The 27,484-nt window shown below is 44.7% G+C and overlaps 1 protein-coding gene and 1 pseudogene across 29 annotated transcripts in view; both read left to right on the top strand.

The window, feature by feature from the left end:
- The window catches only part of DYSF (dysferlin), a 232,015-nt gene that overhangs the window by 187,918 nt on the left and 16,613 nt on the right, over nt 1-27,484 (top strand). For 27 of the 28 annotated variants that reach the window (XM_032291772.1, XM_032291768.1, XM_032291766.1 and 24 more), the window contains 9 exons: nt 11,286-11,414; nt 15,008-15,163; nt 16,684-16,775; nt 19,885-20,055; nt 20,737-20,879; nt 22,822-22,961; nt 24,269-24,357; nt 24,614-24,709; nt 25,103-25,244. In XM_032291772.1, coding sequence (XP_032147663.1) covers nt 11,286-11,414; nt 15,008-15,163; nt 16,684-16,775; nt 19,885-20,055; nt 20,737-20,879; nt 22,822-22,961; nt 24,269-24,357; nt 24,614-24,709; nt 25,103-25,244 — 1,158 coding nt within the window. Of the gene's footprint in view, nt 1-11,285; nt 11,415-15,007; nt 15,164-16,683; nt 16,776-19,884; nt 20,056-20,736; nt 20,880-22,821; nt 22,962-24,268; nt 24,360-24,613; nt 24,710-25,102; nt 25,245-27,484 lie in introns of all 28 variants that reach the window. The other variant, XR_004272972.1, reaches the window with a different exon arrangement.
- On the top strand, nt 13,028-14,098 carry LOC116560442 (annotated as a pseudogene). The gene has a single exon (XR_004272973.1). The product of XR_004272973.1 is annotated as a small integral membrane protein 30-like (transcript).

Raw genomic sequence — 27,484 nt, 5'->3', positions numbered from 1 at the left:
CCAAAGTGTTTAGAGGTGAAATGATCTGTGTTAACGTGCCGCCAGCTCCCCTAAAATCAGGGAGCAAGCTAGATGTTGTGGGTGGCCCCCTGACCAATTTTCAAAATAGTCAACATTATTAATATTGCATGACATTGAAAATGGTTGAAGCTTGGAGATGGGTATGCAGGGATTTGTTGTCCTATTCTGTATCTTCCAGTGTTATTTGAACTTTTCTATGATAGAAAATTTCTGTTAAAATAAAAAGAAAGTCAGCTTGGGAATGTACCCCTGACTCCCAACTCCTGCATTTGGGCCAGAAAATTACCTACAAATCTGAAAATACGGGAAACCCTGTTTCTGTGGAAAAAACCAGAAATGAGTCAGCCAAATTGTGGTATTTTGAGGAAATTATACAAATATAATTATGCTTTGAAAAAGTAGGCTACTTTTTAAGAAGATAATCAGAGGTGACTCTGAAATTACTCCTTAAAGGAGTAGCATGGTCTCCTGGCTAGGGTTGCCAGTTAAAATTCAGGATGCCCAGTCACATTTGAATTTCAGATTAACAATGAGTAGCTTTTTAAAATATAAGCATTGCTTCAAATATTGCACAGGGCATATTTATTTAAAAATTATTGGTTATGAAACAGGAAAAGTTCCCTATTTCCCTTGCAGGGCATGCAGTGGGGATGTGGCTTGCTTCAGTGCCCGCTGCTCAAACCTCTAGGGGAGCATACAGAGGAGCAGGTTGTGGGGCTCCGACTCCACAGCAGTGTCCAGGGGTGAGTGTGTACAGCTGAAGCCCCAATGGATGTGTGTTACAGGGTGTCCTTTCAGCTTAGCTGTCGGTAGGCAGCTTGTATTAGTCAGCTCTTGTGTTATTGCAAAGGCAGAGGGCTTTCTGTATCCCGGGGTTTCTTGCCTTTGTGTCCTGAAATAATTGGATCACACGTGGGCTTGGAGAATGAATGCAAGGTTTTATTGAGTGGAGGTAGCTCTCAGCAGATTGGGGAGCAAGAAGGGAGATGGAGTGGGAAGGTGGCTTTCCCCTGGAGTCGGGCTGCTCAGCAACCTGGACTCTCCTCCCACCACCCCAACCAAACTCTGCATTGTTCTGCCAGTTGATGGCCTGCCAGCCTGCTGGGGCCTGTTGGTGTGCTCCTACGCCAGTGCGTTCTTTTTGACATCCCGCTGTCCGTGTGGTCTTCTGCTGGTGTGTTCCTCTCCATGGCCAGCCACTTGTGTCTCTGCCTGCTAGGGTCTCGGGGTTTTTATAGGCACAGGATGGGGAAGTGGCAGGCCAGGATGGTCTTGGGAAATGCAACATTTGGGCAGGAAAACAGAAATGCCTGTTCTCCCCTAGGTCTCTGGGCACAGGCCCGGGGATGGAGCCCTTGCCAGGGACCCCCCTCTAAGCAGTACTTCCCTGTTCCCTTTCTGTATCATTTATTTGAAATTCAGATTTAACTAGGAATTGTGTATTTTCACTTACTAAATCTGGCAGCACTACTTCTGAATTATAAATGGGGGAGACTCTGTACCCCGCAATGACCTCCCAGGCTTGAAGAGGAGAAAATGAGAGATGGGCACAGGCTGTTAGACACATAGGAATTTCCCCAAGAGCCCTTTGAATGAGACTGGTTGAGAGTGAGTTGAAGCTTGTTGGGGTAGTAGGTGGCCTGGGCTTTCACGTGATTCTGTTGGTGCAGAGCCTGTGCTAGGCATTCCAGAGGGCAGCTTCCCCAGACAGCAAAAGTTGTCTCTGCTCTATGGGCCTGCCTGGTGAATTGTGCCTGGATACCTGGCTGCTCAGCGATGAGGCACAGGCAGTAGCAGCCGCGATCCTCAGGCAGCAAGTTCTTCCTTGACTTGGTAGTTGGGTGTGTGAAGTTGGGCAAAGAGACAGAACTATTTGTGTAGCAGGAAGAAGGTCTGACACATTAGGTCTGGCATGTGGTCCTGTGGCCTTGCCAAAAGTCAGACAACCCAAGCAAGAATGAAGACTCCTGCCAGGGTGGCCCATGGCCCAGGCCCCTTTCTGCTCCCTCAGGTGCGGATGCTGAACTGGCACCCAGCCCTCCCGCTTGACCTCTCTGAGGAGGTCTCAGACAGCATCCAAGTGAAAATAGACTGTCCAAAGCAAAATGCGTTCAAACTATTTCTAGGGGGAAACTAGACCTGGAAGAGACACTAGTTCTTTAAGGATAAGTAAATGGAAGAAAGCCACCACCACCAACATGGGTCTTTGAAAAATAGCCTGCCACGTTATGGAGAGAATGGAGGTCACCGTGGGTACAGGAAAACAGATTTTAGAAATCACTAGCATAGGGGGATGAAACAACTCATAATCTAAACAGAAAAATATAGGAACAAAGGACACAAGCAGAAAGCATTAAAAACAGAAGTCATAGAAACATACAGAAGAAAAATAATAAAACATCTTAATGTTCCTAATTAATAAAAATGGAGTAAACTCCCCTTTTAAATGATAAGGACTCTTAGACTATATCAAAAGTCAAAATTATTGTACTGTCTTTAAAAGACACATTTAAGCCAGTACAACTTAGAATGGCTAAAAAATAAATATTTTGGAAACAATATTTTAGCAAACAAGGTAAGTGTAAACAAAAGGAAAACAATTTGAAGTAAAATAGCAAAGGAAACAAAATAGAATGTTTTATGTAAATAAAAGATGTACATCTCAATGAAAAGACTCAAATGTTTATGGATAGAATAGTAAAGCTTAGAAATACTTAAAGCAAAAATGGATAAGAATATATAAACTAATATCTCACACAGATAAAAGCACAAAATGACAGAAATTATTTCATTACACCTTTCCCCTTAACTGAGCAAGCAGACAAATAAGGATAAAAGATCTGAATAACAGGTAACTGCTTTTTAAGCTACATGAAGTTAAAGTTACAGCTTTAAAATAGAGAATAAAAATAATAAAAAATGGAGAATACATTTTTTTTAATGCTCAGAGAATACTTAACAAAATTTGATCCCATATTAGTTTTGTAAAAAGTTCTTAAAAGCAGAAATCAGACAAGACAGATTATAATGCAATAAAATGAGAAATTAATAACAAAAGTTTAAACAAAAAGTTCAACTGCTTAGAAATTTAAAAAATATTTTATTGGGACTTCCAGTATGAACATGGCTGCATAAGTCAGCATTTTTCCTTTTTTCTCTTGGAAATCATTCAAACCCACAAAATCCATTTTCAGAAAAGTTGGAGACAAATAGAAGCCACAGATTTCAAAATATATGTAAGGGCTGCTCAAAGACAACTGAAATTGGTTAGAGGCCACTCAGCAGTAAGTGAATAGAAGATACATGCAGAATAATGAAAGATCTGCTACCAGAGCAGTAGCAGATCTCAGAAAGCCCTAGCAAAAATATACTTTCTAATGGAAGAATGTTGATAATTATTTAAGACAGGTGGTGGGTACATGGGAGATTTATTATCTATTCTCTTTACTTTTGCGTGTGTTTGAAAATTTTCATAGTAGTTTCAAATTACAGTTCCTGAAAGTGAGATTTCACCATGAAATATAAATGTTACATTCTTTGTTTACAACTGTGGATATGGAAATTTTCGAGACAGGTGGAGGCTTGTGACAGAAACCTCTTAGACCTGGTGTTATTCAGAGAAGCAGAGATGGAGCTACATGAGAATTACACAAATGAGCCGTATTTTCAGGAAGCAGTCTGCCTCTGTAGTGGGAACGAAGGAAGTAGCTGGTCTAGGAAAATCCAACTCGTTTAGTGAGAAATAATTTTTTAAAATGGTGTAGCATGAATTCAAAAATCCTGCAAAAAAGAAAATCAAAATTAAAACTTATCAATAGAAGAGGACATATACCCACTTGAAAAATTTTGCCAAGGAGTAGATGACATGAAATGTGTTGCTGTGAACTTTTAGAAATGGGGCAGTCAGAATGCAAAACAGAAATGAAAGAAGTCAAGAGATGATGAGATGAGTGATAATTTGCACTGGCAGGACTCAGGAAAGAAAGAGATAAAAATGTGAAGTTGGAAGGACAAAGACCAGAATGGCTACATGGAAAACACCATAAAAGTAAGCAAATGAAAATGGAAATAATGAAAAAGTTATAAAGGAACAAAGAGAAAATGACAGATACAGAAGTCGGGGAAAGAAGACCTAACATTTGCATAATTGGAGTCTCTGAGGAAGACAGCAAAAATAGCAAAAAATTTAAAAAAATAATGGTTTAATAAAACCTTACTGAAATAAAATAGTTGAATATACATACTGAAAAAGTTCATAGTGTGTCAGGAAACATTGACGAAGATTGGTCAGTCTGAGACATATTCTAATAAAATTATCATACTTTAGAGATAAAGAAATAATTCTTTGGGTCATACCTCCTTCCCACCCCTTGAAAAGAAAAAAGCAACATTAAGTCATTTAAAATAGGAACTAAATCAAAGTGGCTTCAATTTTTTTCACAACAGCATTCAGTATTCACAGACAATAAAACACCAATATAAGATTATCAAGGAAATCTTGATAATCTTATGGTGACCTGAGAATTACATGTTCAGCCAAGCTGCCCTGCAAGCATAAAGACTACAGATAATTAGTTACACATATTCAGGAACTAGGGTAATATGGTTCCAATCAGCCTGTCTTGAGGGAACTCCTAGGGGATGAACTTTGGCTAACTGGAAAGTTAACTGGAGAAACCACACAGAGGGCCGGGCATGGTGGCTCATGCTTGTGATCCTAGCACTTTGGAATTACACCCAGCAGGTGGATCATGAGGTCAAGAGATTGAGACCATCCTGGCCAACATGGTGAAACTCTGTCTCTACTAAAAAAATACAAAAATTAGCTGGGTGTGGTGGCATGTAGCTGTAGTCCCAGCTATTTGGGAGGCTGAGGCAGGAGAATCACTTGAACCCGGGAGGCGGAGGTTGCAGTGACCTGAGATCGCACCACTGCACTCCAGCCTGGTGACAGAGTGAGATTCTGTCTCAAAAAAAAAGAAAAAAGAAACCACAACACAAGGACTGGTTGTAGTTCGAGGCTGTAATGAGCTATGATTGCACCATTGCACTCTAGCCTGGTTAATAGAGCAAGACTTTGTCTCCAAAAAAAAAAAAAAAAAGACCGAATATGGTCATATTTTACCCTAGAACCAAAATGAAAACAAATGGAAGGGTTAAAGTAATAGGTAAGAATGTAAATATCATATATACTGAAAATGTAGAAATGATAAAACTGACAAAAATTAGGTGGAGAAAGACAAAAGAGTATGGAATATACAGTAAGGACACTGATTGCCATATGATAAAATAAATCCAGTGGACAGATATTATTTGAAATTGGCAAGTCACATAATAGGCATAGAAGCAGGTTACAAGCAAAAGGTATAAAGGTAAATGTGAAGGAAGATATTGTTGTCTAAAACTGGGTAATAAGGAGAAAGAGGGAGATAAAATTGGATTATTTTATTATTGCTCCATTAGGGACCTTATAAATACTATGCCTAAAGACACAAAGGGCTAAGTATCATCAGAATATATAAATGTACAATAATGCTAGAACGGAAGCTGAGGTCATCCCACCTGTCAGAAGAACTGCACACATGCACCACAGCCCTCCTCTCCACATACAGAAAATGGACCATGCAGTCAAAGATTAAAAAAAAAAAGAACCTATGAAATGAGGAAATGAGATATAAATACATTACATGATATATAATTATAAAATAAATGTAAAAAGACTAAACATATCTGTCACATCAATACATGTTGCAGCAGCCATTTATTAATTAAAACATTTAAATCAGATTTCAAAGCAAAATCTAACTCTCAAATAAAAAGACATATAAAGTTTGAAAATAAGATTGGGAAAATGTGTACCTGGCAAATGCAAATGAAATGACAGCAGAAGTTGTAATCTTAATATTAGATGAGAGAGTACTCAGGTTCTTAAATGAGACAGAGGATGACACTTGATAATGCTAAATGGTACAATTCTAAGATAAGACAGTTATGAGAATATATGCTAAATAATATAACATCAATACTTACAAAAAACAACTTACAGGAGATATAAGAAGCAATAGAAACACACTGGTTGGTAGGGGGAGATTTAATTCCCTGCTTTCAGTTCATGTCAGATCAAGGAGACAAAAATGTTAGAGGAGGCCTGGCGTGGTGGCTCACGTTTGTAATCCCAGCACTCTGGGAAGCTAACATGTGCAGATCACTTGAGGTCAGGAGGTTGACACCAGCCTGGTCAACATAGTGAAACCCCATCTCTACTAAAAATACAAAAATTAGCCAGGCGTGGTGGCACAAGCCTGTAATCCCAGCTACTCAGGAGGCTGAGACAGGAGAATCGCTTGAACCTGGGAGGTGGAGGTTTTAGTGAACCAAGATAGCATCACTGCACTCCAGCATGGGTGACAGGGCAAGACTCTTTTTCAAAAAAAGAAAAAAAGTCAGAGGTTATAGAAGGCTTGGCATGATTAGTAACCTGATTTAATCCAGTAGCCTGAAAATAATGCTACAACTGTGGCACTTTTACTAAAATTGACCATGTAACAAGCCATGAAGAAAACTTTAATAAATTTCAAAAAGTGACAATACCACAGACATTTTCTGATTGTAATGCGATAAAATTAGAAATTTATAACAAGATCAAAAGCCCAAAAGGCCTCTTCTTCCTGGAAAATTAAAGAATAAAAAACTCTATTTTAACAATTCTTAAGTGAAGGAGAAATACTGACAGAAATCACAGAGCATCTAGGAAACAAAACACTACATATTAGAGCTTAATGGTTATAGTTAAAGTAGCATTCGGAGGAAATTTGTGGCCTTAAGAAATTACATTAATTACAAAAGAATGAAAACTGATTAAGTATCTAACTCTGGGATAAATAATAATAAAGGTAAAACTATAATTACAGAATGCCATGAAAATGAAAATGGAAACATTATATATCAAAACAAATGAGGCAATGCCAGGACAGTAGTGAGTGGAGACAATTTCATCTAAGTGAATATTTTCATTATCTGGAAAAAGGGAGTGAAGTAAATAAAGCTTCAATTCAAGAAGTAGAAAGAATAATGATAATGAAAAGCCCTTAGAACATCGGGACAAAAAAGAAAAAGAAAAAATAAAAAGGGGAAAAAAAAGCACAAAAAATCGGAAAAAAAATTATAGAGTTGAACTGAAAACTCAAATAATTGGCACTTTGATTGGAATGAGCCTACTAAAATAGACAACTCTCCAGCAAATCTACTTTAGAGAAATAGAGAAAACCAAGCCAAAATCCACAAGGAAAAATAGGGACATAACAGTAGAGATAATTGGCAGTTAGGACATTTTAGAAAAATTCTAAATATATTTCTATGTTAATAGATTTGAAAATCTCCTTAAAATGAGATAATCTGAAGGAAAAGAGAAATACCAGAACTGTCTCAAGAAGCAGCAAAAGCTATGAAAGAAACAAGAAAATTATCAAAGAATGACCTTCAAAGAGAGAGCTGGAGCCAGGGAATTATGAAGTGAATTTCCTAAATTTTCAAATAATAAATAATTCCTCTGCTATATATGCTGTTTTACAGCAGAGAAAATATTAAAATGTAGAAAACTTTGATTTTTATAGAGCTAGAATTACCACCAAAATCTGATAAAGTTCAGCCATATGTATAAATATCATTTATAACATGAATATATATGAAAAATCTTAGAGAAATAATAGCAAATGAAATCTAACCAGTAATAAAATAATGTCATGAAAACCAAATTGGCTTTATTCCAGGAATATAAAAAGTTCAAACATTAGGAAATCATGAACAGTATTCATCATATCAGTAGGTAACATTAACAAAGATTATTTCAGTTGGTGCTGAAAAGCATTCAGAAAGTTCAATATCTATTGATGATTTATAAGATCAAGTAACATATTGGAAATAGGAGTTTCCTTAATGTTAAAAAGAACATCTTTGAAGCCAACAACGAACCTCCAGCTTTATTACTTCAGAAGATTTCTTTTCTGTGAAAATTTAACCTGTATTTCTCAAGAATGTTCCTAAGTGCATTTGTCTGGTGCGAGAGTCCATGGCTTATTGATTGAAGATTACTGAAATGCCCTATGACTCAGTATAGGTTAAGGTACTGAGTGAAACACTAGGGCAGTCCTTTTGACAGAGACAAGACTCACCATGATCACGTTAATGTTATCACTAACATTGTTCTGAATTTTCTAACCATTACAACGTCAACAAAAAGAAACAGGTCGTTCATTTTAGAAAGGAGAAGACAAAATTATCCCTCTGTCTGACTGACTTGCTTACCACCTGAAGAGAACCAATTGAAAAATTAGACCATCAGGAGAACCCCTTAAGATGGCAGCAACTATTTAGAAAATCTATTGGAAGAAAAATTCACATTCATAGTACCAACAAAGAAAGCTTCATGAGGAATAAACTCAACAGTAAACACCTAGGCTCTGTGTGAAGATGCCTATAAATAATAAAAGTCTGGGGTAAGCTGAGAATCAGATCACGTTCCTGTATTAAAATGCTGATACTATAAAGATACCAATTCCCCTGTTCAAAATTAGTTTTATGTTTAATGCAAGCCTAACAAAAATTCCAAAGAAACATTTGTTTAGAATGGAACTTCATGTTTTAAAATTTCATCAGGTAATGAAACAGGTTATGAAGCCACAGTGATTAAAACATGGTATCAGTGAAAAACACACAGATCAACAGAGCAGAGCAGAGATCACAAACCGAAGGATGCGTGAGCATTTGACGTATTACACAAGTCATGGGAAAGATGATGCTTAGATAATTACCTAACCATTTAGCAAAAAATAAATTCTTGCCTTACACTGTGTACCAAATTGAATTGAATGTTGAATATCTTGCTATGAAGACATTGTAAGTATAATTTGAAAGGCAAACACTATAAACAAAAAGATCTTTAGATGAGATGATCTAGAAATTTCCGGTATGGCTAAAAAATCATAAATATAAACAAAAATAAGATAACCAAACATGACCATACATATAATATAAACACAAACATAAACATACCATAAATAAAAATATCATAAATATAAACATAACTGAAAGGCACGTGACAGATTGGGACAAATATTTGATAGACTAAAGGTTAATATCCTTTATAGACCAAGAAGTCTCTCAAATCACCGCCGAACAGAAAACAGACACAAATAGATGGAAAATGTACAAGTGACAAGGATGAGCAGAATAAATACAAATGGCTGATAAACCCATGCAAGTTTCTCTATTGTTTTTATGATCGCTATTAAATAAATGCAATTAAAAATTCAGCATGCCATCTTCCATCTACCAAATTAACAAAGTTAAAGTAGGGTGAAAATGTACAGTGATGGTGAAAGACTGGGAGTGTGGGCACTGTGGATACACTAGTACACTGTGGATAGGAGTATATGCAACTATACAGCTTTCCAGAGAGCAATCTGTGCACATCAAAGGTCTTAAAATGCGCATACTCCTTGACCAGGAATTCTTTTTCTAGGAGCTTATCATAAAGATAAATTTAAACAGGTACATAGAACACTTGGAGTTTTTAAAACTCCTATACCCTATAAGTGGTTTAAAAAAACAATAGTGGCTGGGTCTGGTGGCTCATGTCGATAATCTCTACACTTTGGGAGGCTGAGGTGGGAGGATTGCTTAAGGCCAGGAGTTGGAGACCAGCCTAGGAAACATAGTGAGACCCCGTCTTTACAGAAGGTAAAATTAAAAAAAAAAAATTGAAAAACAGAAAAACTAAATGTTCATTGTATCTTGTGATATATTTGTAAAATTTAATATCATGTTGTCAGTAGGAAGAGTATTATGGAAGTCTATGTTTTGATCTTTTAAAGATTTTCATGGTACATCATTAGATTAAACAAGTGACAAGCCAGGCACAGTGGCTCACACCTGTAATCCCAGCACTTTGGGAGGATGAAGTGGGAGGATTGCTTGAGTCCAGGAGTTTGAAACCAACCTGGGCAACATGGCCAGAACTTGTCTCTACAAAAAAAAGAGCAATTAGCTCGGTGTGGTGGCACACCTGTAGTTCCAGCTACAGGAGGCTAAGGTAGGAGGATCATTTGAGCCCAGGAGGTCAAGGCTGCAGTGAGCCATGATTGCGCCACTGCACTCCAGCCTGGGTGACAGAGTGAGACTTTTCCCCTCACTTGCCTCCTCCACCCACAAAACAAGCTACAAAACAAGTTTGGATCTTGTGAGTTCATAATTTTGGTTAAAAAATTATATATATAAAGAAGATATATAAAGGACATATACCAAATGCTTTCAAATAGTTATTTTTGAGAATCAAAGAATTTAAGACAATATTAAAATTTAAAAATATTTGCTTATATTTTTCTAAATTTTAAATAACAAGCCTGTATCACTTACATAATTAAGTATTTATTAGAAAAGATAGAACTTGAGCTTCAAGGAAGAGACAGAATTTGAGTTGGGCTTAAATGAGAAATAGTATTTAGAAAGATGATTTCAGATGTGAGCGATTTAGCATGTATATTAACCTGTTTAATGCTACTGTTTATTAGGTACATTTTATCAGCACAATAAAAAAAATCTTGCTGTTTTATTAAAGCCTAAGCAATTCTAAAACACTGCTTTAACAGATAATAATCATTGGCTATTTGAGAAGAGACAGGTACATCAATTGAGTTAACACATTTAAAGTCATGCTCAGAAGACATGGTTAGCTTGGTATTTGATACCATTGTCATTGGATACCCTGTACGTGAACATTTTTGCTTGAAATCCTGACCCATTAATTTTCCAGACATTTGTCACAGTCATCAAATAAAACATCAGTCCACTCTTTTGTTCATTCATAATCTTTTTATTTTGAAAAATGTTCTGCCCATGTCTCTGATGACTCTCAGGTACTTAGAATATTTGATTAACCAGAAAACCCTATTCCCTAATGGAGCTGAATAAATATCGTCCCTTTTGCTCCCTTCCCTGGACTTTTCTTTCTATCTCCTCCTCTGTTCCTCCCTGGCTCCCTCTGTGACCTCTCTACCTCTCCAACCCTACACTTTTCTTTGCCTTCATTCCTTTATTTATTTATTTTTTTTGGCCATTCTCCCTCCTTGTCTTCTCTCTTCCTTCCCTCTCTTTGTTCACTCTCATACTGTTGCGTTTCCCCTCCTTCTCTTGTTTCCTCGTCCTCTGTTGTTGCTCTACTTTCTTTCTTTCTCTTGTCCCCTCTTCTAATCCCCAATGCATGGCAGGTCTATGACACGCAACTGGAGAAAGTGGAGGCCTTTGAGGGCCTGTCTGACTTTTGTAACACCTTCAAGCTGTACCGGGGCAAGACGCAGGAGGAAACAGAAGATCCATCTGTCATTGGCGAATTTAAGGTAAATCCTTGAGGACATGTCCCTAACCCAGGTGAGCCTAAGACTATGGTGTTAGAGCAATAAGTGAAGGGGAGGGATCGTAACCACAGCAGTGACCCTGGTGCTGATGTTGGTAACTCTGTGGGTAACAGAGACGGTGATGGTGATGCCACCAACACAGAATCTGACTGTGGTGCTGGGATGGTGTTGGGCTTGGTGGTCTCGGTGGTGGTGACTCTGGTAGAGATGAGAGTGATAGTCATGATGGTGATTGTGTTGGTGACAATTACATTAGTTTGGTTTTAGTCTGTTTTCATGCTGCTGATAAAGACACACCCAAGACTGGGAAGAAAGAGATTTAATTGAACTTAACAGTTCCACATGGCTGGCAAGGCCTCAGAATCATGGCAGGAGGTGAAAGGCAGTTCTTACATGGCAGCAGCAAGAGAAAATGAGGAAGAAGCAAAGGCAGAATCCCTTGATAAACCCATCAGATCTCATGAGACTTATTCACCATCACAAGAATAGCACAGGAAAATGGCCTCCATGATTCAATTACCTCCTCCTGGGTTCCTCCCACAACACATGGGAATCCTGGGAGATACAATTCAAGTTGAGATTTGGGTGGGGACATAGCCAAACCATGTCATTTTAACCCCTGACCCCTCTAAATCTCATGTTCTCACATTTTAAAACTGATTATGCCTTCCCAATAGTCCCCTAAACTCTTTACTCATTTCAGCATTAACACAAAAGCCTCATTTGAGACAAGGCAAGTCCCTTCCACCTATGAGCCTGTGAAATCAAAAGCAAGCTAGTTACTTTCTAGATACAGTGGGAGTGCAGGTTGGGTAAATACATGTGCTCTAAATGGGAGAAATTGGCCACAACAAAAAGGTTATAGGGCCAATACAAGTCCGAAATCCAGTGGGGAGTCGAATTTTAAAGCTCCAAAATGATCTCCTTTGACTCCAGGCCTCACATCCTGATGCAAAAGGTAGGTTCCCATGGTATTGGGCAGCTCCTTTTCTGTGGCTTTGCAGGTTACAGTCTCGCTTCTGGCTGCTTTCATGGGCTGGCATTGAGTGTCTATGGCTTTTCCAGATGTACGGCACAAGCTGTCAGTGGATCTACCATTGTAGGTTCTGCAGGATGGTGGCCTTCTTCTTACAGCTCCACTAGGCAGTGCTCCAGATGTGGGGTTCAGAACCCCCAGATTTCCCTTCTGTACTGCCCTAGCAGACGTTCCGCAGAGGGTCCTGCCTCTGCAGCAAACTTTTGCCTAGGCATCCAGGCATTTCCATACATCTTCTGAAATCTAGGTGGAGGTTCCCAAACCTCATTTCTTGACTTCCATGCACCCACAGGCTCAACACCACCTGGAAGCTGCCAAGGCTTGGGGATTCCACCCTCTGAAGCAGTAGCCCAAGCTATTCATTGACCCCTTTCAGCTACAGCTGGAGCACCTGGGACACAGGGCACCAAGTCCCTAGGCTGCACACAGCATGGGGACCCTGGGCCAGGCCCACAAAACCACTTTTTCCTTCATGGGAGGGGCTGCCATGAAGATCTCTGACCTGGCCTGGAGACATTTTCCCCATGGTCTTGGGGATTAACATTAGGCTCTTTGCTACTTATGCAAATTTCTGTAGCCGGCTTGAATTTCTTCTCAAAAAATGGTTTTTTTTTTATTCCTGTAATGGCTGCTTCCTGGAAGGTAGTGTCATGTGGAACCTCTTAATCTCAGCATCCAGAGCTCCAGGAAGGGAAAATTTCAAGTCAGATAGAATTCTATATATGCCTTTTCTTTGGAATTTTCAGACTTAAAGATTCCAACATCATGACCTCAGTTTCAACACAGTTGTCCTTAGTCTTCATGCCACTGCTTTTGGTGCTGCCTATTGTCAAAGCAGTAGAAGCTGGTGATGCAGTCGCCCTCATTAGGTGTGGTTCTCAGCATTACAGGCATTTGTGCCTGCTTGGGGGTATATGCACAAAAAGGAAATGGACAGATGTGACTTTGAAAGGCCTACTGCATCAAACCTCACCCTTTTCAACCTTTGCGCTGTAGAGGCTAAATCTGAGCTTTGGTGTCTGAAAATTTCCAAGAATCAGTAAATAAGGGAGTTTTACATTTTTTGTTGTTTCCATGAAATAGGAACAAACATACACATATAAATTGGAAAAAAAAATATTTTCTTTGCAACAAATAATGCACAGAAAAATGCAACCTATAATTTGTATTGCTAGTTGGAAAGCAGGTCAAAGAAGTAAGATGGCTGAAACTTACATAAGTAATATTTCATAGTTTTAGAATTCTCAAAGCATGTGAAATAGGAAGAAGGAAGCTCTTGCCCAGAATCTTAGGAAATCACCACTGTTCACTTATAATCACTGCCTCCTGAATTATTGAGGAGTCTTTCTCCATCTTTTTATTAGATTTTTGTTTTGTTGTCTTTCAAGTTAATATTGTATTTAGATATCAGAGAGTCAGCCAAAAAGGGAAATTTTTATCTCTGGGGAAATAATGTTTAGAAAAATGTATTCAGTGTATCTAACACTGAAATGCAGAGAAAAATTAATGTTAAAAAAGACTATAGACATTGACATGGAAAAGAGATTTATTGTTAAGAAAAAAACTTTATATTAACTGAGTAACATCCTTTTGATGAGAAGAGCTATATTAAATATAAACCCATTATGTTGTTAAAAAAATGGGTTTTTCTTTTCTGCTACAATTTTTCTGAACTGTAATTCATCAAGCTGCAATTTTTCTGAACTTTTGTGCTCTGTTTCTTTTTTAAAACAGAATACTTTTAACAGCACCCAAGTCAACTTTTGAATGCTTTGCTGCTTAGAAATTTCTTCCCCCAGATGCCCTAAATCACCTATCTCAAGTTCAAAGTTCCACAAATTTCTAGTGCAGGGGCAAAATGCCACCAGTCTGTTTGTTAAAACATAACAAAAGTCACCTTTGCTCCAGTTCCCAGCAAGATCCCCGTCTCCATCTGAGACCACCTCAGTCTGGATTTTATTGTACATATTGCATTTTGGGCAAATCCATTCAAAAAGTCTCCAGGAAGTTCCATAGTTTCCCATATTTTCTTGTCTTGTTCTGAGTCCTCCAAACTGTTCCAACCTCTGCCTGTAACCCAGTTCCAAAGTCACTTCCACATTTTTGAGTATCTTTTCAGAAACACCCCACTCCTGGTACCAATTTATTGTATTAGTATGTTTTCACACTGGTGATAAAGATATACCCAAGACTGGGAACAAAAAGAGGTTCAATTGAACTTACAGTTCCACGTGGCTGGGGAGGCCTCAGAATCCTCAGAATGGTGGGAGGTGAAAGCCAGTTCTCACATGGTGGTGGCAAGAGAAAATGAGGAAGAAGCAAAGGCAGAAACGTCTAGTAAACCTATCAGATCTCATGAGACTTACTCATTATCACAAGACTGGCACAACCGCCATGATTCAATTATCTCTTCCTGGGTTCCTCCCACAACACGTGGGAATTCTGGGAGATAAAATTCAATTTGAGATTTGGGTGGGGACAAAGCCAAACATATCAACCATGATGATAAAAATGAAAATTAACCCTTTCTTCTTTATAGGGCCTCTTCAGAATTTATCCCCTCCCAGAAGACCCAGCCATCCCCATGCCCCCAAGACAGTTCCACCAGCTGGCTTCCCAGGGACCACAGGAGTGCTTGGTCCGTATTTACATTGTCCGAGCATTTGGCCTGCAGCCCAAGGACCCCAATGGGAAGGTAACTTTCCTAGAGCCCTTAACTCCCCCAGAGTAGCAGGCTCAGGTACAGATAGCTTGCAGAACCTGGACACAAACTCTGCATCAGGGAGTTTATAGTAGGTTGGGAAACACACACACAAAACTGAGAGGTGCCTGGATGGAGTTCTGTTAAGCACAAAGTGCTCTAGAAGGTCAGGAAAGGTCAATGTCAGTACAGGACTTTGGGAAAATGGGGAAGGCTTCCTGGAAGGACTAGAACTCTTAGGATAGATGAGATTTTGACAGACTGGGAGGGAGAAGAAAATAGTGTTTTAAGAGGGGTCAAAAGCATAGGCAAAGGTTTGAAAGAAAATTGCTTAATGTATGTCTAGAACAAGAATAAGGCATAAAGATAAGTAAGGCTGAAGGTGTAGGTTGGGACTCTCAATGGTGAGTGGGGCGGAGTGATGGGGGAGAGGAGCAGGGTTAGTAACTGCCATGCCTAGTGCTGGTGGAGTCCCAGGCAAGAGGGAATGCTGGCAATGCTCATCCTGTCTTTATTTAAAATTTCGATATTTTGTTCATCATGGACTATTGACATTGATTTTAATTTTAAAAATATTGCATTAAAATACTGTTTATCTTGATCACTGTTTTGGGCCTTCGTTACATTTTGTGCCCAACGCAAGTGCCTAAGCTGTTTGCCTCTAGTCATTGCCTGAGATGGAGAGGGGAGATTTGAAGGAGGGAAGGAGCCTGGCATTATGGGGAGATGGCAGGGGTGGGAGGCGAAAGAAATGTTGGGAGGAGAAAGAAAGAGGAAAGAAGAGAGGCAAGGATGAGGCCTCATGCGTGTTTACAGGCATGAGGCTGGGTCCCCTCTTGTCTCATTAGGCAGGTTTAGGCCTAGTGTGTGTCCTTCAGGTGGTGGGTGGAAGCCTGGTGTCCCATCCCTGTAACCTCACCTTTCAAGGGGCAGAACAGAGCAGTCCTTAGCCTGAGCACCAGTGATAGCCTCCAAAGTGTGGTCATGGCCAGCAGGTTTGTTTATACGCTTGAAGCCTTCTCGATGCCAGACTAATCTTGGGCACTCTGCAGCCCTAGCTGCTGGGCCACTGCCGAGGGGTGCTGGTGCTTGCAGTAAGCATGGGGGGTCGCCTTCCTGGGCTAGCCTAGGCTGCCATAGGCTGACTGCCCCTCTCCTTTTCCATATGCTTAAGTGGAGGTCGCAGAGAGGAACCCAGCCTGGACTTGTCATGTGTGTAATACAGACAGTTGTGTTTCTGGTAAGGGCCTGGCCTCTCCCAATGGAGCAGTAGACTGGGGGTGTGAAGGGCTCAGGCGCCCATTCCCACTGCTGGAGCCAAGGCCAGAAGCCCATGTCAGGGGCCAAGTGGAGTGGTGTGGTGTGTAGGAAGGGCCCTGTCCTGGCAGGACACAGCCCGCATCTCAGCGTCCTGAGGGTTGCTCCCTCATGCCATCCAGAGGCAAGGCACTCACAAAGCCCCAAAGACATGTTGGGACAGTGATTTCACAGAAGCATTTTGTCTCCTCCTCCAGTGTGATCCTTACATCAAGATCTCCATGGGGAAGAAATCAGTGAGCGACCAGGATAGCTACATCCCCTGCACGCTGGAGCCTGTATTTGGAAAGTAAATTGGGGCATCTTGGGTCTTGGGGTGGAGGACCCAGACAGGATGACCTACAGTCTAGTGGGGGAGTTTCGGCTGGCACTGTGAAGTCTCTACCTCCTGGAGCAAAACTGTATTCCTTAAATCTTGCATTTAAGGTGGCATAGCATCGGCTAGCTCTTCTTTAGCTGTGAAAGACTTGATCCCAGCAGAAGCTCCTAGATAAACACTAAACAATTACCTCTAAAATTAGAAATCTACATGGCTTGAGTCCAGGAGTTTGAGACCAGCCTGGGCAACATAGCAAGACCCCTTCTCTACAAAAAAAATTAAAAAACTTAGCCAGGCATGAGAGTACATGCCTGTGGTCTGAGCTACTTGGGAGGCTGAGGTGGGAGATGTAACCTCAACTCTCTTGAGCCTAGGAGTTTGAGGTTACAGTGATCTGTGATAACACTACTGCACTCCAGCCTGGGTGACAGAGCAAGACCCTGTCTCAAAAAAAAAAAAAAAAAAAAAAAAGGAAAGAAATCTATGTGAAAGCTCAGAAGATGCATTTGCCAATTCTTCTTCATTTTTTTTTTTAAGATAAACTTTTACTTTGGAATAATCGTAGATTTACTAAACAGTTACAGAGACGGTGCTGAATTTCCATATACCCTTTACTCAATTTCCCCCACTGATAACATCTTACCTAACCATGGGGCATTTGTCAAAATGAAGAAGTCGTCTTTGGTGCATTATGATTAACCAAACTCTAGACTTTTTTTTAAAGGATTTCGTCAGTTTTCCCACTAATGTCCTTTTACTAATGTCTTGGTATATGACAATCTGGTATATGTCATTGCATTTAGTAATGAATTCTCTGTAAGTGTCCCACTTGTGTCTGTAGCAAGAGCTAGAGGAATAATGTAGACCCAAGATAGTAAAATGATTCCTGAAATCTAAGGACAAGGAAAGGAAGAATCAAGGCCCATTGCATGGAGGTAGTTCCTAGGCATCCTGAGTTGCTCTTTGGATGTGAGCTTGTTTAGGCCAGAGAGGGGAGGATGCAGACGGAGGGTGGTGGCTGTTTCTCTGGCACCTGCAGGAGAAGACACCTACTGTTCTGATGTCATCAAGTCACATATTGCATTTATAAACTGGAATCTGTTGAGTTAGTTGTGGTCACTCACCCTTCAGTGAGGACCCAATCTCCTTGGGGAAATGCAGCTTTTGAAGGTGAGCCAGCCCTGGCCAGTGATGAGCCCCAACCCAGCGGGGATTGGAGGGAAGTGGTAGGTGGGAGAGAGGAATTCTGTATGGTAAGCTCCAGGTACTGGTGCAGGGCCTCAGGCTAGTGGTGATGGGGCAGTGGGCAGGGCCTGTTCCACGGTGGGTGGGGGCGTGTCAGGGCTCAGGGGAGATAGAGGAGCCAGTGTAGGAACACACCCCTCCCATGCCTGTTTCCCCATCTCCCCCCAATCCTGGCCGAGCTGGTCTGCCTGGTGCTTCAAGCCTCCCTCAGATCACAACAGAAACCCTTCCATTCCATAACCCGTGTGTCAGACAAACATAATGCATGAGGTGGAATCAAAGCACAACTTTGTTTTTGTCAGCATGTATTCCATGGTGTTACCTTCTCCTCTCCCCTGCAGAAACTGACAGGCAGGTGACTTTTCTGCCCACGTTGAGCTCAGCCACTTTATCTCACAAACCCATCATCCATTTGTATGGAATCCTGAGCTCCCTGAGGCTCTAGGGGAGTGTGTCCCCTTTTTGGGTGCAGCTGTGTGTGTATATACGTGTGTGTCTGTGCATGTCTGTGTATATGTGTGTATTTGTGTGTGTGTATTTGTGTCTGTGTATATATGTGTGCATGTATGCATGTGTGTGTATGTGTGTTTAGGAATGTGTATGTGTGTGTTCATGTGTATGTGTGGGGTGTATATATATGTGTGTGTATGTGTATATGTGTGTATGTGCATGTCTGTGTAGGTGTGTGTATGTGTCTGTGTGTATGTATGTGTGTGTATGTGTATGTGTGTCTGTGTCCATGTATGTGGGGTGTGTGTGTGTGAAGGGAAGGAGGGGCACTGCCTTCCTCCATTCCTGGGTCTAGTGTTTCTCCCTTCCTGCTCTGGCTGACCTCTGAGCTTCTAACCCCTGTAGAATCAGGGCTAGAGAGAGGGCCCTGTCCCAGGTGCTCACCACCCCTGTCATCCGGGCACTCTCTGGACAGCAGATGTTGAAAGCTGACTTTTCCTGTGGGTGCTTTCCAGAGATTCCCAGAGAGCCCCCCATGAGCCCTCCCACTGTACCTCCTGGGATATGGCATTTGCTGCATCCCTTTAGCTGCTGTCCCTGGCCCCTGGTTCTCAGATGGTCCACTCCACAATCTCTCACTGCTGTAACTCTTTGGGGGTGCCACAGGCAGGATTCAGAGCAGTTCCAGTCTGGCCTCATAGTGGTCTCTTCTCCTCCCAGGAAGTCCTTGCGTTCCTTGCCCAGGCATGGGCCAGAGCACAGCTCCTCCCAAATGTGGCCCCTGCCCTCCTTCTCCCTGCCACAAGCTGCTTTAGCTTCCTGAGTGTGCGCCAGGTGCCAGGCTTGTGTCTCCCATTTTAGGGGGAGAAGGGAGAATACCTCTGCCTTTGATGGGTAGGTGGGGGTCTCAGATACAGTAGGAGCTCTTGCCAAAGAAATATTTTCACAAATTCTCCCTCCATCCCCTCCCAGAAGTGAGTGTGAAGAGCCTGGAGAGCGGGTCTGAAACCACGTCATTAGTAAATTCCGAAGCTCTGGCTCCTGGCTCTGGAGCTTCACATCTTGCATCTCTGGTCTCCCGGTCGTGGTCAGAGCTTCAGTTTCAATGTGCTTTTCTAATTCGTTCTTTCATTCTGTGGTCCATCAGGCAGGCACCTGCCTTATACCTAGCACAGTTTATTTGGGAAAGTCCTGTCCTCTCTCCCCCAACACACACACTCAGGCCCAGTACAGCAGTGCTGTAGGTGGTTGTGCCTGTAAGAGCTACAGGGGCTCCAAGGAAGGAAGACTCCATGGGGTAGTTTTGAGCTTTTGCCCTGCCCTGCCCTGCCTCTCCCTTGGGTGCACCGTGTCGGGTGACATCAGGAATCTGCCCTTCCTGTAGGATGTTTGAGCTGACCTGCACTCTGCCTCTGGAGAAGGACCTGAAGATCACTCTCTACGACTATGACCTCCTCTCCAAGGATGAAAAGATTGGTGAGACGGTCATCGACCTAGAGAACAGGCTGCTGTCCAAGTTTGGGGCTCGCTGTGGACTCCCACAGACCTACTGTGTGTACGTGAATGGGGGCTGTCTGCTTTTCTGACAACATACCACCTTGGTCTACTGAGCACTTACCATGTGCCAGCCCTGGGCTTAGCACTTCCTAGCCATTCTCTCATTGAGTCCAGTGGGAGCCCTATCCCCACTCCACAGATGAAGAAACTGAGGCCCAGAGATGTTATTGGTTGTAAGCAATAGCCTTGAATCAAGAACCTGGCTCATCACATTGTTATAATCCAGTTCTCTGTAATGCACACAGAAGGCCTGGAGAGGGCTGGGTACCTGGAAAGAGAGAGAGGGAAGGAAGGCAGGAAGGAAGCAGGGGAGACAGATGGAAGGACACATGTGCTGCAGCTGGGCCCGAAGAGGAATTCTGTGATTGTTTGTCAGGGGAATGCATGTGTAGACAGCACCCCCTTCCCATCATCTCGAGTCTTGTCTGGGTCTGCTTCTTTAACTCTGGAAATTGAAAACATTTAAGTTGCAATTCCACACTTAAACGAGTCCTTTTCTCTCTGAGCCTTCATTTCTCCCTCTGTAAAATGGGGATGCCCAGTCACGGTGAGCGATCAGATGGGGCACCCACGTAAAAGCAAAGGGTGGGCAGTGCTGTGCATGGGGGTACACTGGTCCCTGCATGTCCCTCGTCAGTGTCCTTGAAGCATCTCATCTATTCTTGTGCTTGGTCCTCAGCTCTGGACCGAACCAGTGGCGGGATCAGCTTCGCCCCTCCCAGCTCCTTCACCTCTTCTGCCAGCAGCGCAGAGTCAAGGCGCCCGTGTACCGCACAGGCAGTGTGATGTTTCAGGATAAAGAATACTCCATTGAAGAGATAGGTGAGCTGGCACATGACCACAAACCATGGTGGGCTCTTGCTGTACCCCTTCCTCTCTCACCAGACCCTCTGCTACCATAAAGGGCCCAAGTGGACGTAATCCACATCAGCAGGCTGTGGGCAGCACAGATGGGCTTCACTTGCACTTGAAACTTTTAGGACCGGTACTGACCTGTGATGCCACTGCGAAAATTAGAGGTCAGGGCACAGCCAGGGTCAGAGTGCAGTCCAAGGCCAGGTTGGGGCCCATCTGAGGGCAAGAGCAGAGGTGAGTCTGAAGCCAGTGTCAGGGTTAGAGTTAGGCCCAGTCTGTTTCTGGCGTTGGCTGCTCTGACTCTGGGTGGAGTTTGGGATACAGTTCACTTCTGAGAAACAGTTTACTTAAATTGCACCAGCTTGGCAGCTTGACCTTGATGATGCCTTCCAAGTTCCTCACCCGCAGCCCATGCATCTAAAGGATCCCAAAGCAGGCAGGAGGCCTTGTAGTGCCCCCACCCTGCTCCCGGTTCTGCCCAGCAGTCCTGGTGGAGAATCCCACCACATGCTCTCCGTGTGTCTGAGATGCCCGCAGGCCTGCATCACCCACTCAGAACAGCTCAGACTCCCCAGAGGTGTTTACAGGCCCAGCTGGGCCCTCGCCTTCTGGTTGCTTCAGAGATGTTTGATGTCAGAGCTGGTGCCAAGGTTATAAAAGGGAAATGATGGCTTTGATGCCCCATCCCCCACCCCCTCCTCCGTCTCATTCTGTTTTCCTGACTCCCAGGTCATGGCAGAGCCAGGCTCGGCCATAAGGCACTCCCCAGCCCCCTTCATTCCCTTTTCCTGTAGAATGTGCATCTGTTTTTGAGGGAGTCTCATTTCCTTCTACTAGTCTGTGAGCAACTTTAGCACAGGGCTGTGGCTCATGGTCACAGAGTCATAAGAAACAAAAGCCAGAAAGCTAGAGATGGTGAGGTCCAACATCTGCCTGCCTTTACACAGGAGGCCGGTAAGACCAAGAGTGGCAAACCACCTGCCCAGTGCCACCCAGTCGGCTAGGAGCAGAGCCAGGGTCCTGGCCCGGTATGCCTTCTGAGGCGCCATGCGTCTTCCTTTGGGGCCCCTACCGAGATGGGGGGGCAGGTCTGATGGGTGAACACGTGTGTGTACATATGGGTGTGCATGGCGTCTCAGGGTCAGGACTCCCCATGCCTTCTCCCCATCTGTGGCATAAGTTTTTGACCCATCTCCTAGCAAGGAGGAGCTGTACCTGGGAAGCACCCGGGACAGGAAGGGGTGTTCATGCCCAGTCATGCACCTTTCCTAAGTGAGCATGTGATCTCAGCTGCCCTGCTGCTAGCTGTGTGCTCTCTGTGCCTCAAGTTTCTCATCTATTAAAATGGGGACAATCACAGCATTTAGCTTCTAGGAGCCTTATGAAGATTAAATATGTTAATATCTTGAAGAATAGTGCCTGGCATGTGGTTCCTGCTCTAGAAGTATTTGCTGTTATTGGTATTGTTTTAGCTACTGCTACTAACAGAACAACTTACATGAATGAGAGCATAATACTCACAGTACTGAGATGCCAGACTTAGGGGTAAAGGTTGCTGAGGCTTAGAGTTGGGAGCAGTCAGGGAGGGCTTCCTGGAAGAGGTGAGCTTTGGAAACAGGAAGGATTTGTATGGTGGAAAATAGGAAGAAAACTTTATAGAACAGCTTGTTAGAAATGATGGCAATGGAGACTCTGAATGTTAAGCCTGCAGCTCATGGACAGCAAGATTTCCCCTATAGAAAGTGAGACATGAGGACCAGAACAAGTGCATCTGGGCTGGGGGTGAGGCTGTGGGAGTTCAGGGCTCCCCATGAGCCTCAGGTAGCCTTGCTCAGCCTGCTCCCTGGGCAGCCCCATCATCTCTTGCTTCCCCAGCTCCTGCAACTTTTTTGTCTTCTCTCTGGGGCAGAGGCTGGCAGGATCCCAAACCCACACCTGGGCCCAGTGGAGGAGCGTCTGGCTCTGCATGTGCTTCGGCAGCAGGGCCTGGTCCCAGAGCACGTGGAGTCTCGGCCCCTCTACAGCCCCCTGCAGCCGGACATCGAGCAGGTAGAATCTGGACCCTTGGGTCCCAGAGTCCTCGAACTCCGGACAGCCCCAACCCCAGGAAGGCCAGTGGGGACCTTGGGATTGTTCAATCCCCCCTTGACAACATGGATATCCCAGAAGGGCCAGTGGGGACCTTGGGATTTGGTCAATCCCCCCTTGACAACATGGATATTCCAGAAGGGCCAGTGGGGACCTTGGGATTTGGTCAATCCTCCCTTGACCCATCTCTTCACAGTCTGAGTGCAGCCATGGTTGGCCTGGGAGGGGCTTTCTAGGGCCTGGCTTCCCCTGGCTGCCCCCATCCCTCAGGGCTTGTGAAATGAGTCTAACTCTCCCCGCTCATCCCTGTAGGCCTGGCCTCCAACCTCTCCTTGTCATCCTGAAGCCTTGCTATTTCAGCCTGACCTCAGGATGCCCCCACCCAATCACTGTCTGTCAGTGACTCTGTCTCAGATGGCCAACCCTGTGCTGGGCCGCTGTAGGGTGTACAGCCAGGATCACTGGCATCCTATGACCAAGTGACAGAGCCACCCACAGAGAACAATCCTCAGGAGCAGGGGAGTCCTCCCACACTGAAGGGTGGGGACCACAGAGATAGCTGCCTTGGGATGGTGACAGGGATGGCTTCCTGGAAGAGGTGACCTCAGAGCTGGGTTTTGGAAGAGTAGAAGGAGAGACACGGTTATAGGCAAAGAGTAAGGCGAGGTGAGCCATGATGATGCCTTTGTGAATGCCAGAAAACATTGCCTCTGTTGTTTGGAACTCAGCTCCCTCTTCACCTAGTGGTTTGGCTACCGGCCTCCCCAAGGTGGCACAACGGGTGTGGAAATGAAACGTTGGCTCTTTCATCTTCTAGTTCTGTGACCCTGCAGAACTGACTTAACCAAGTGACTTCAATCCCTGCTCCTTCTTCTCTAAGATGAGACACATTCACACCTCACTTGCGGAGAGGGAGGAGGATGAGGGGCAGGTAAGGAGAGTGGTGTCCCATCCGTAACTGAACGGTGCTCTCTGACACGCCACGGCCACGCACATGCCATTCCCCTGGACTCTGAGACTCAGCTGAGCCACCGCCATCTCTGAGAAGCCCGCCCTGAGCCTTGAGCCCCGGGCACAGGCCCAAGTCCTGTGGGGCAGCGGCCACCTCTGCAGTTGACTCTGTAGTCCCTTGTTTAGGGCAGTGAGCCTTTCCCTGGAAGGGCCTGGGTTTCTCTGCTCTGTTTCCTCAGTGCCTGGCCCAGGGCAGGTGTGTGGTAACAGTTCGTTAAATGAGAAGGGTGGGGAGAGAACGGACCCTGTCTCCGCAGGGGAAGCTGCAGATGTGGGTCGACCTGTTTCCAAAGGCCCTGGGGCGGCCTGGACCTCCCTTCAACATCACCCCACGGAGAGCCAGAAGGTGACTTGCCCAGCCAGAGGCTCTGAACTGGGCTGGGGGTGGGGGGCGTTGCAGCCTGCTATGGGTGGGACCAGGCGGTTGCTCTTTTTGCTGGGCTTCAGGCTGCTTGGGTCACAGAATGCAGTTCTCATTCGGGCCTGGGCCAGTGTCCAGCCAGGCAGGCATCGAGTCCTCTTGGTTCAGTCTGCTTCTTGGCCAAGGCCCTCCCATCCTTTGGTAGGAAATCTGGGTGGATTGGAGTCACGCCTCTCCCCAGGTTTTTTCTGCGTTGTATTATCTGGAACACCAGAGATGTGATCCTGGATGACCTGAGCATCACCGGAGAGAAGATGAGCGACATTTACGTGAAAGGGTAGGAACCAGTGTCCTCCTGCCTGTCCCGCTCGCCGCGGCTCCCGTGCTCCCTCTGGGTTGTGCGCAGCATGGGGGGCTCTGGCTCAGGGAAGGGGAGAACAAGCAAGCTTCCAAGGAGGGCTCCTGGGGATGGTCTCTGCCTTTTGGGAAATCATTCTCCACCAGATTTCTTTTTGGCACTGAACTTTGGGTTGAACTTACAAGTTTAGTGGTGGGAAGTTAGAACGTTTTAAAATTTATGGCACATTTTGTACATCATGCTGATTTCCTGGGAATTCTTTTTGCAGTAAGCTTATTTACCTTCTTAACTCCTTGTCCACCTAAATTGAAGATGTATATACTGTGTTGGAAATCTTAATGAGAACCGTTATCTAAAAACGTGTATGTCTAGTTGGATGATTGGCTTTGAAGAACACAAGCAAAAGACAGATGTGCATTATCGCTCCCTGGGAGGTGAAGGCAACTTCAACTGGAGGTTCATTTTCCCCTTCGACTATCTGCCAGCTGAGCAAGTCTGTACCGTCGCCAAGAAGGTCAGTGTCCTTCCTGTCCCCTGGGGTGCCAGCACCAGGGCTTCTAAGGTTAGCTTGACCTGGCCATGTCCCTGCCTAGCCACTGTCACAACCTCACTGCTGCCCCAGCACGTTGGAGCTACCACTGCCATCTCCACATGGCCACCACCTCCACTATCCCAGCAGTGCCGGTGTCACCAGCACTGCCATCTCAGCATGGTGTGATGACCCCCGTCCCATCGCAGCTGACATCACTATGACAGCTGTCTCATCACAGCCAATGTCACCACGACTGCTGTCCCATCACTGCTGGTGTTAGCACGACTGTTGCCTCCTCACTGCCAATGTCACCACCACTGTTGCCTCCTCACTGCCAATGTCACCACCACTGTTCTGTCATTCATGGCACCACCACCCCTGCTCTTAGTACCCCCAAAGCTGCCTCACTATCTCTGTGTCCACCCCTTTTCCATTCTCTTCCACCATCTTTACCATCCCCAGCACTGCTGCCACCCCAAGGCCACCTCGTGACCACACGGTGCCACGTCCATCATTTGTAGCTAAATCCGGATCACAAAGTCACTGCCTCCCTCTTTATCCCAGGCAAGTTAAGCAGCAGGAAGGATCATGGGGTCTGAGTGGGCAGAGTAGGGACACCCAGAGGTGTCCCTTCAAAGGGGCAGTGGGGCAGACCCCGTGGGGGAGCTTCCCAAGAGGGCTGACCTGGCCTGTAGATCATGATGTCCACAGGATTGAGAGTTGCTTGGCCATCTTTTCCATGCCTCATTTTCCCCATCTGTGCCTACAGTCACCCTCCAAGCTGGGCAGCCACTGGAGCGGCTCTGCTTACAGGCCTTCACCCATCGTCCTCCTGTCTTCATTCCCACCTCTCACTACAGGGCAAGGGCACCCGGGGAGACCTGGTTTGCATCATCAGCCAGAGGGGAGGCTGGATTTGGGGACCTTGGTCTCTGTGTCTCAGCATCTGCTAGTTTAGATCTTTACCTCTCAGCATCAGCTCTTTACCCCTGAACGAGGCAGAACTTGAGGGCAGCTGGCATCCTCCTGGTGGGACAGGCCTGCCCTCAGAGAGCAGCCCCCAGAGCACAGAGGGGTGCTGAGGGCAGTGGAGACTTCAGGCCCATGCTGGCTGGAGGCAGTGGGCCCTCTGCTATAGCTTGTGACCGTCCTCATCCTACCTGGCATTCACTTCCACCTTGAGATGCTTTCCTACTCAAGGGGGTAAATGCCTCTCTGGCATTCAGGTTCTGCAGGCCCGATTTCCTTCCAGAGGTGGCTCAAGGCTTTAAGCCTCAAAGCTTCTATGACTCCTTGTCTCTTGAAAGGAAGGGGATATAGGACGTACTTCAGTGCCTGGATTTTCTTAATTCTCTTTATTACACCCCCTCTGCTTGGCCCTTCCCAGCCTAACATGCAGGATCATCTGCGTGTTAGAGAAACCAAAATGTTCTGCAGAACATTCTGAAACCATCAAACAAAAGAAAACATGGATTCAGCAGGGTTAAGTGGATCCCCTTACTGAGCCATTGCTGCGGAGTGACTGGCAGGAAGCAGAACTGAGCAACAGCGCTCTGTGAGGTCAAGGAAAGCCTGGGCCGTTTGCACGTTGAGCCTTGTTCGCTGCTGTTCAGTGTGCTTGCTGGTCACCAGCCTGTTGCCATCAGAAAGCCAAGGCTGTATCTGCCTGGAAACACAGCACTGCCCCGCCCCACTCTGCCACAGACTGAGGGAGAGGGGTCTGGGAATGGAGAGGGAGGGCTGCGCCCCACGTGCCACCTCCAGGGCTTACCTGCAAGAGCTGGACATGGATGGGGACTGACACAGAGGAGTGGGAGGTGGGACAGCCCCTTCCTCGAGACAGGTGGAGATGTGGACAAAGAGTGGCTGGAACGGAAGTTTCTGCTTTTGTCCCTGAAGTAAGAGGAGAGATGACCCAGCACTGGGGCAGGTGACTTGAGACCAATGGAAAAGGTCGGAAAGAACTGCCATGCTGAGTGATGGTGGGGGAGGGACAGAGACGGGGAGGGAGAGTGACTGGCAGTGCAGAGAGGGTTACCCGGCAATTCTGGGGGCCCAGTTGTGGCTTCTGTTTAAGAATTTGGGGTGGTTCCATTCTGGCCATGATGTGGTTTTGTCTCTGCAGCATAGGGCCTGGTCAGGAGGAAGAAGGGAGGGGAGAGTGGGGCCCACCTGCCAAGAGAGTTCCCGAGGAAGAGAGCGGCCGAGGATATGGGAGACCG

The sequence above is a fragment of the Sapajus apella genome, unplaced genomic scaffold (assembly GCF_009761245.1).
Source record: "Sapajus apella isolate SASKATOON/1434 unplaced genomic scaffold, GSC_monkey_1.0 scaffold26, whole genome shotgun sequence".
NCBI lineage: Eukaryota > Metazoa > Chordata > Mammalia > Primates > Cebidae > Sapajus > Sapajus apella.
The sequence above is the reverse complement of the archived record's forward strand: the minus strand, read 5'-3'. Positions and strand labels throughout refer to the sequence as shown.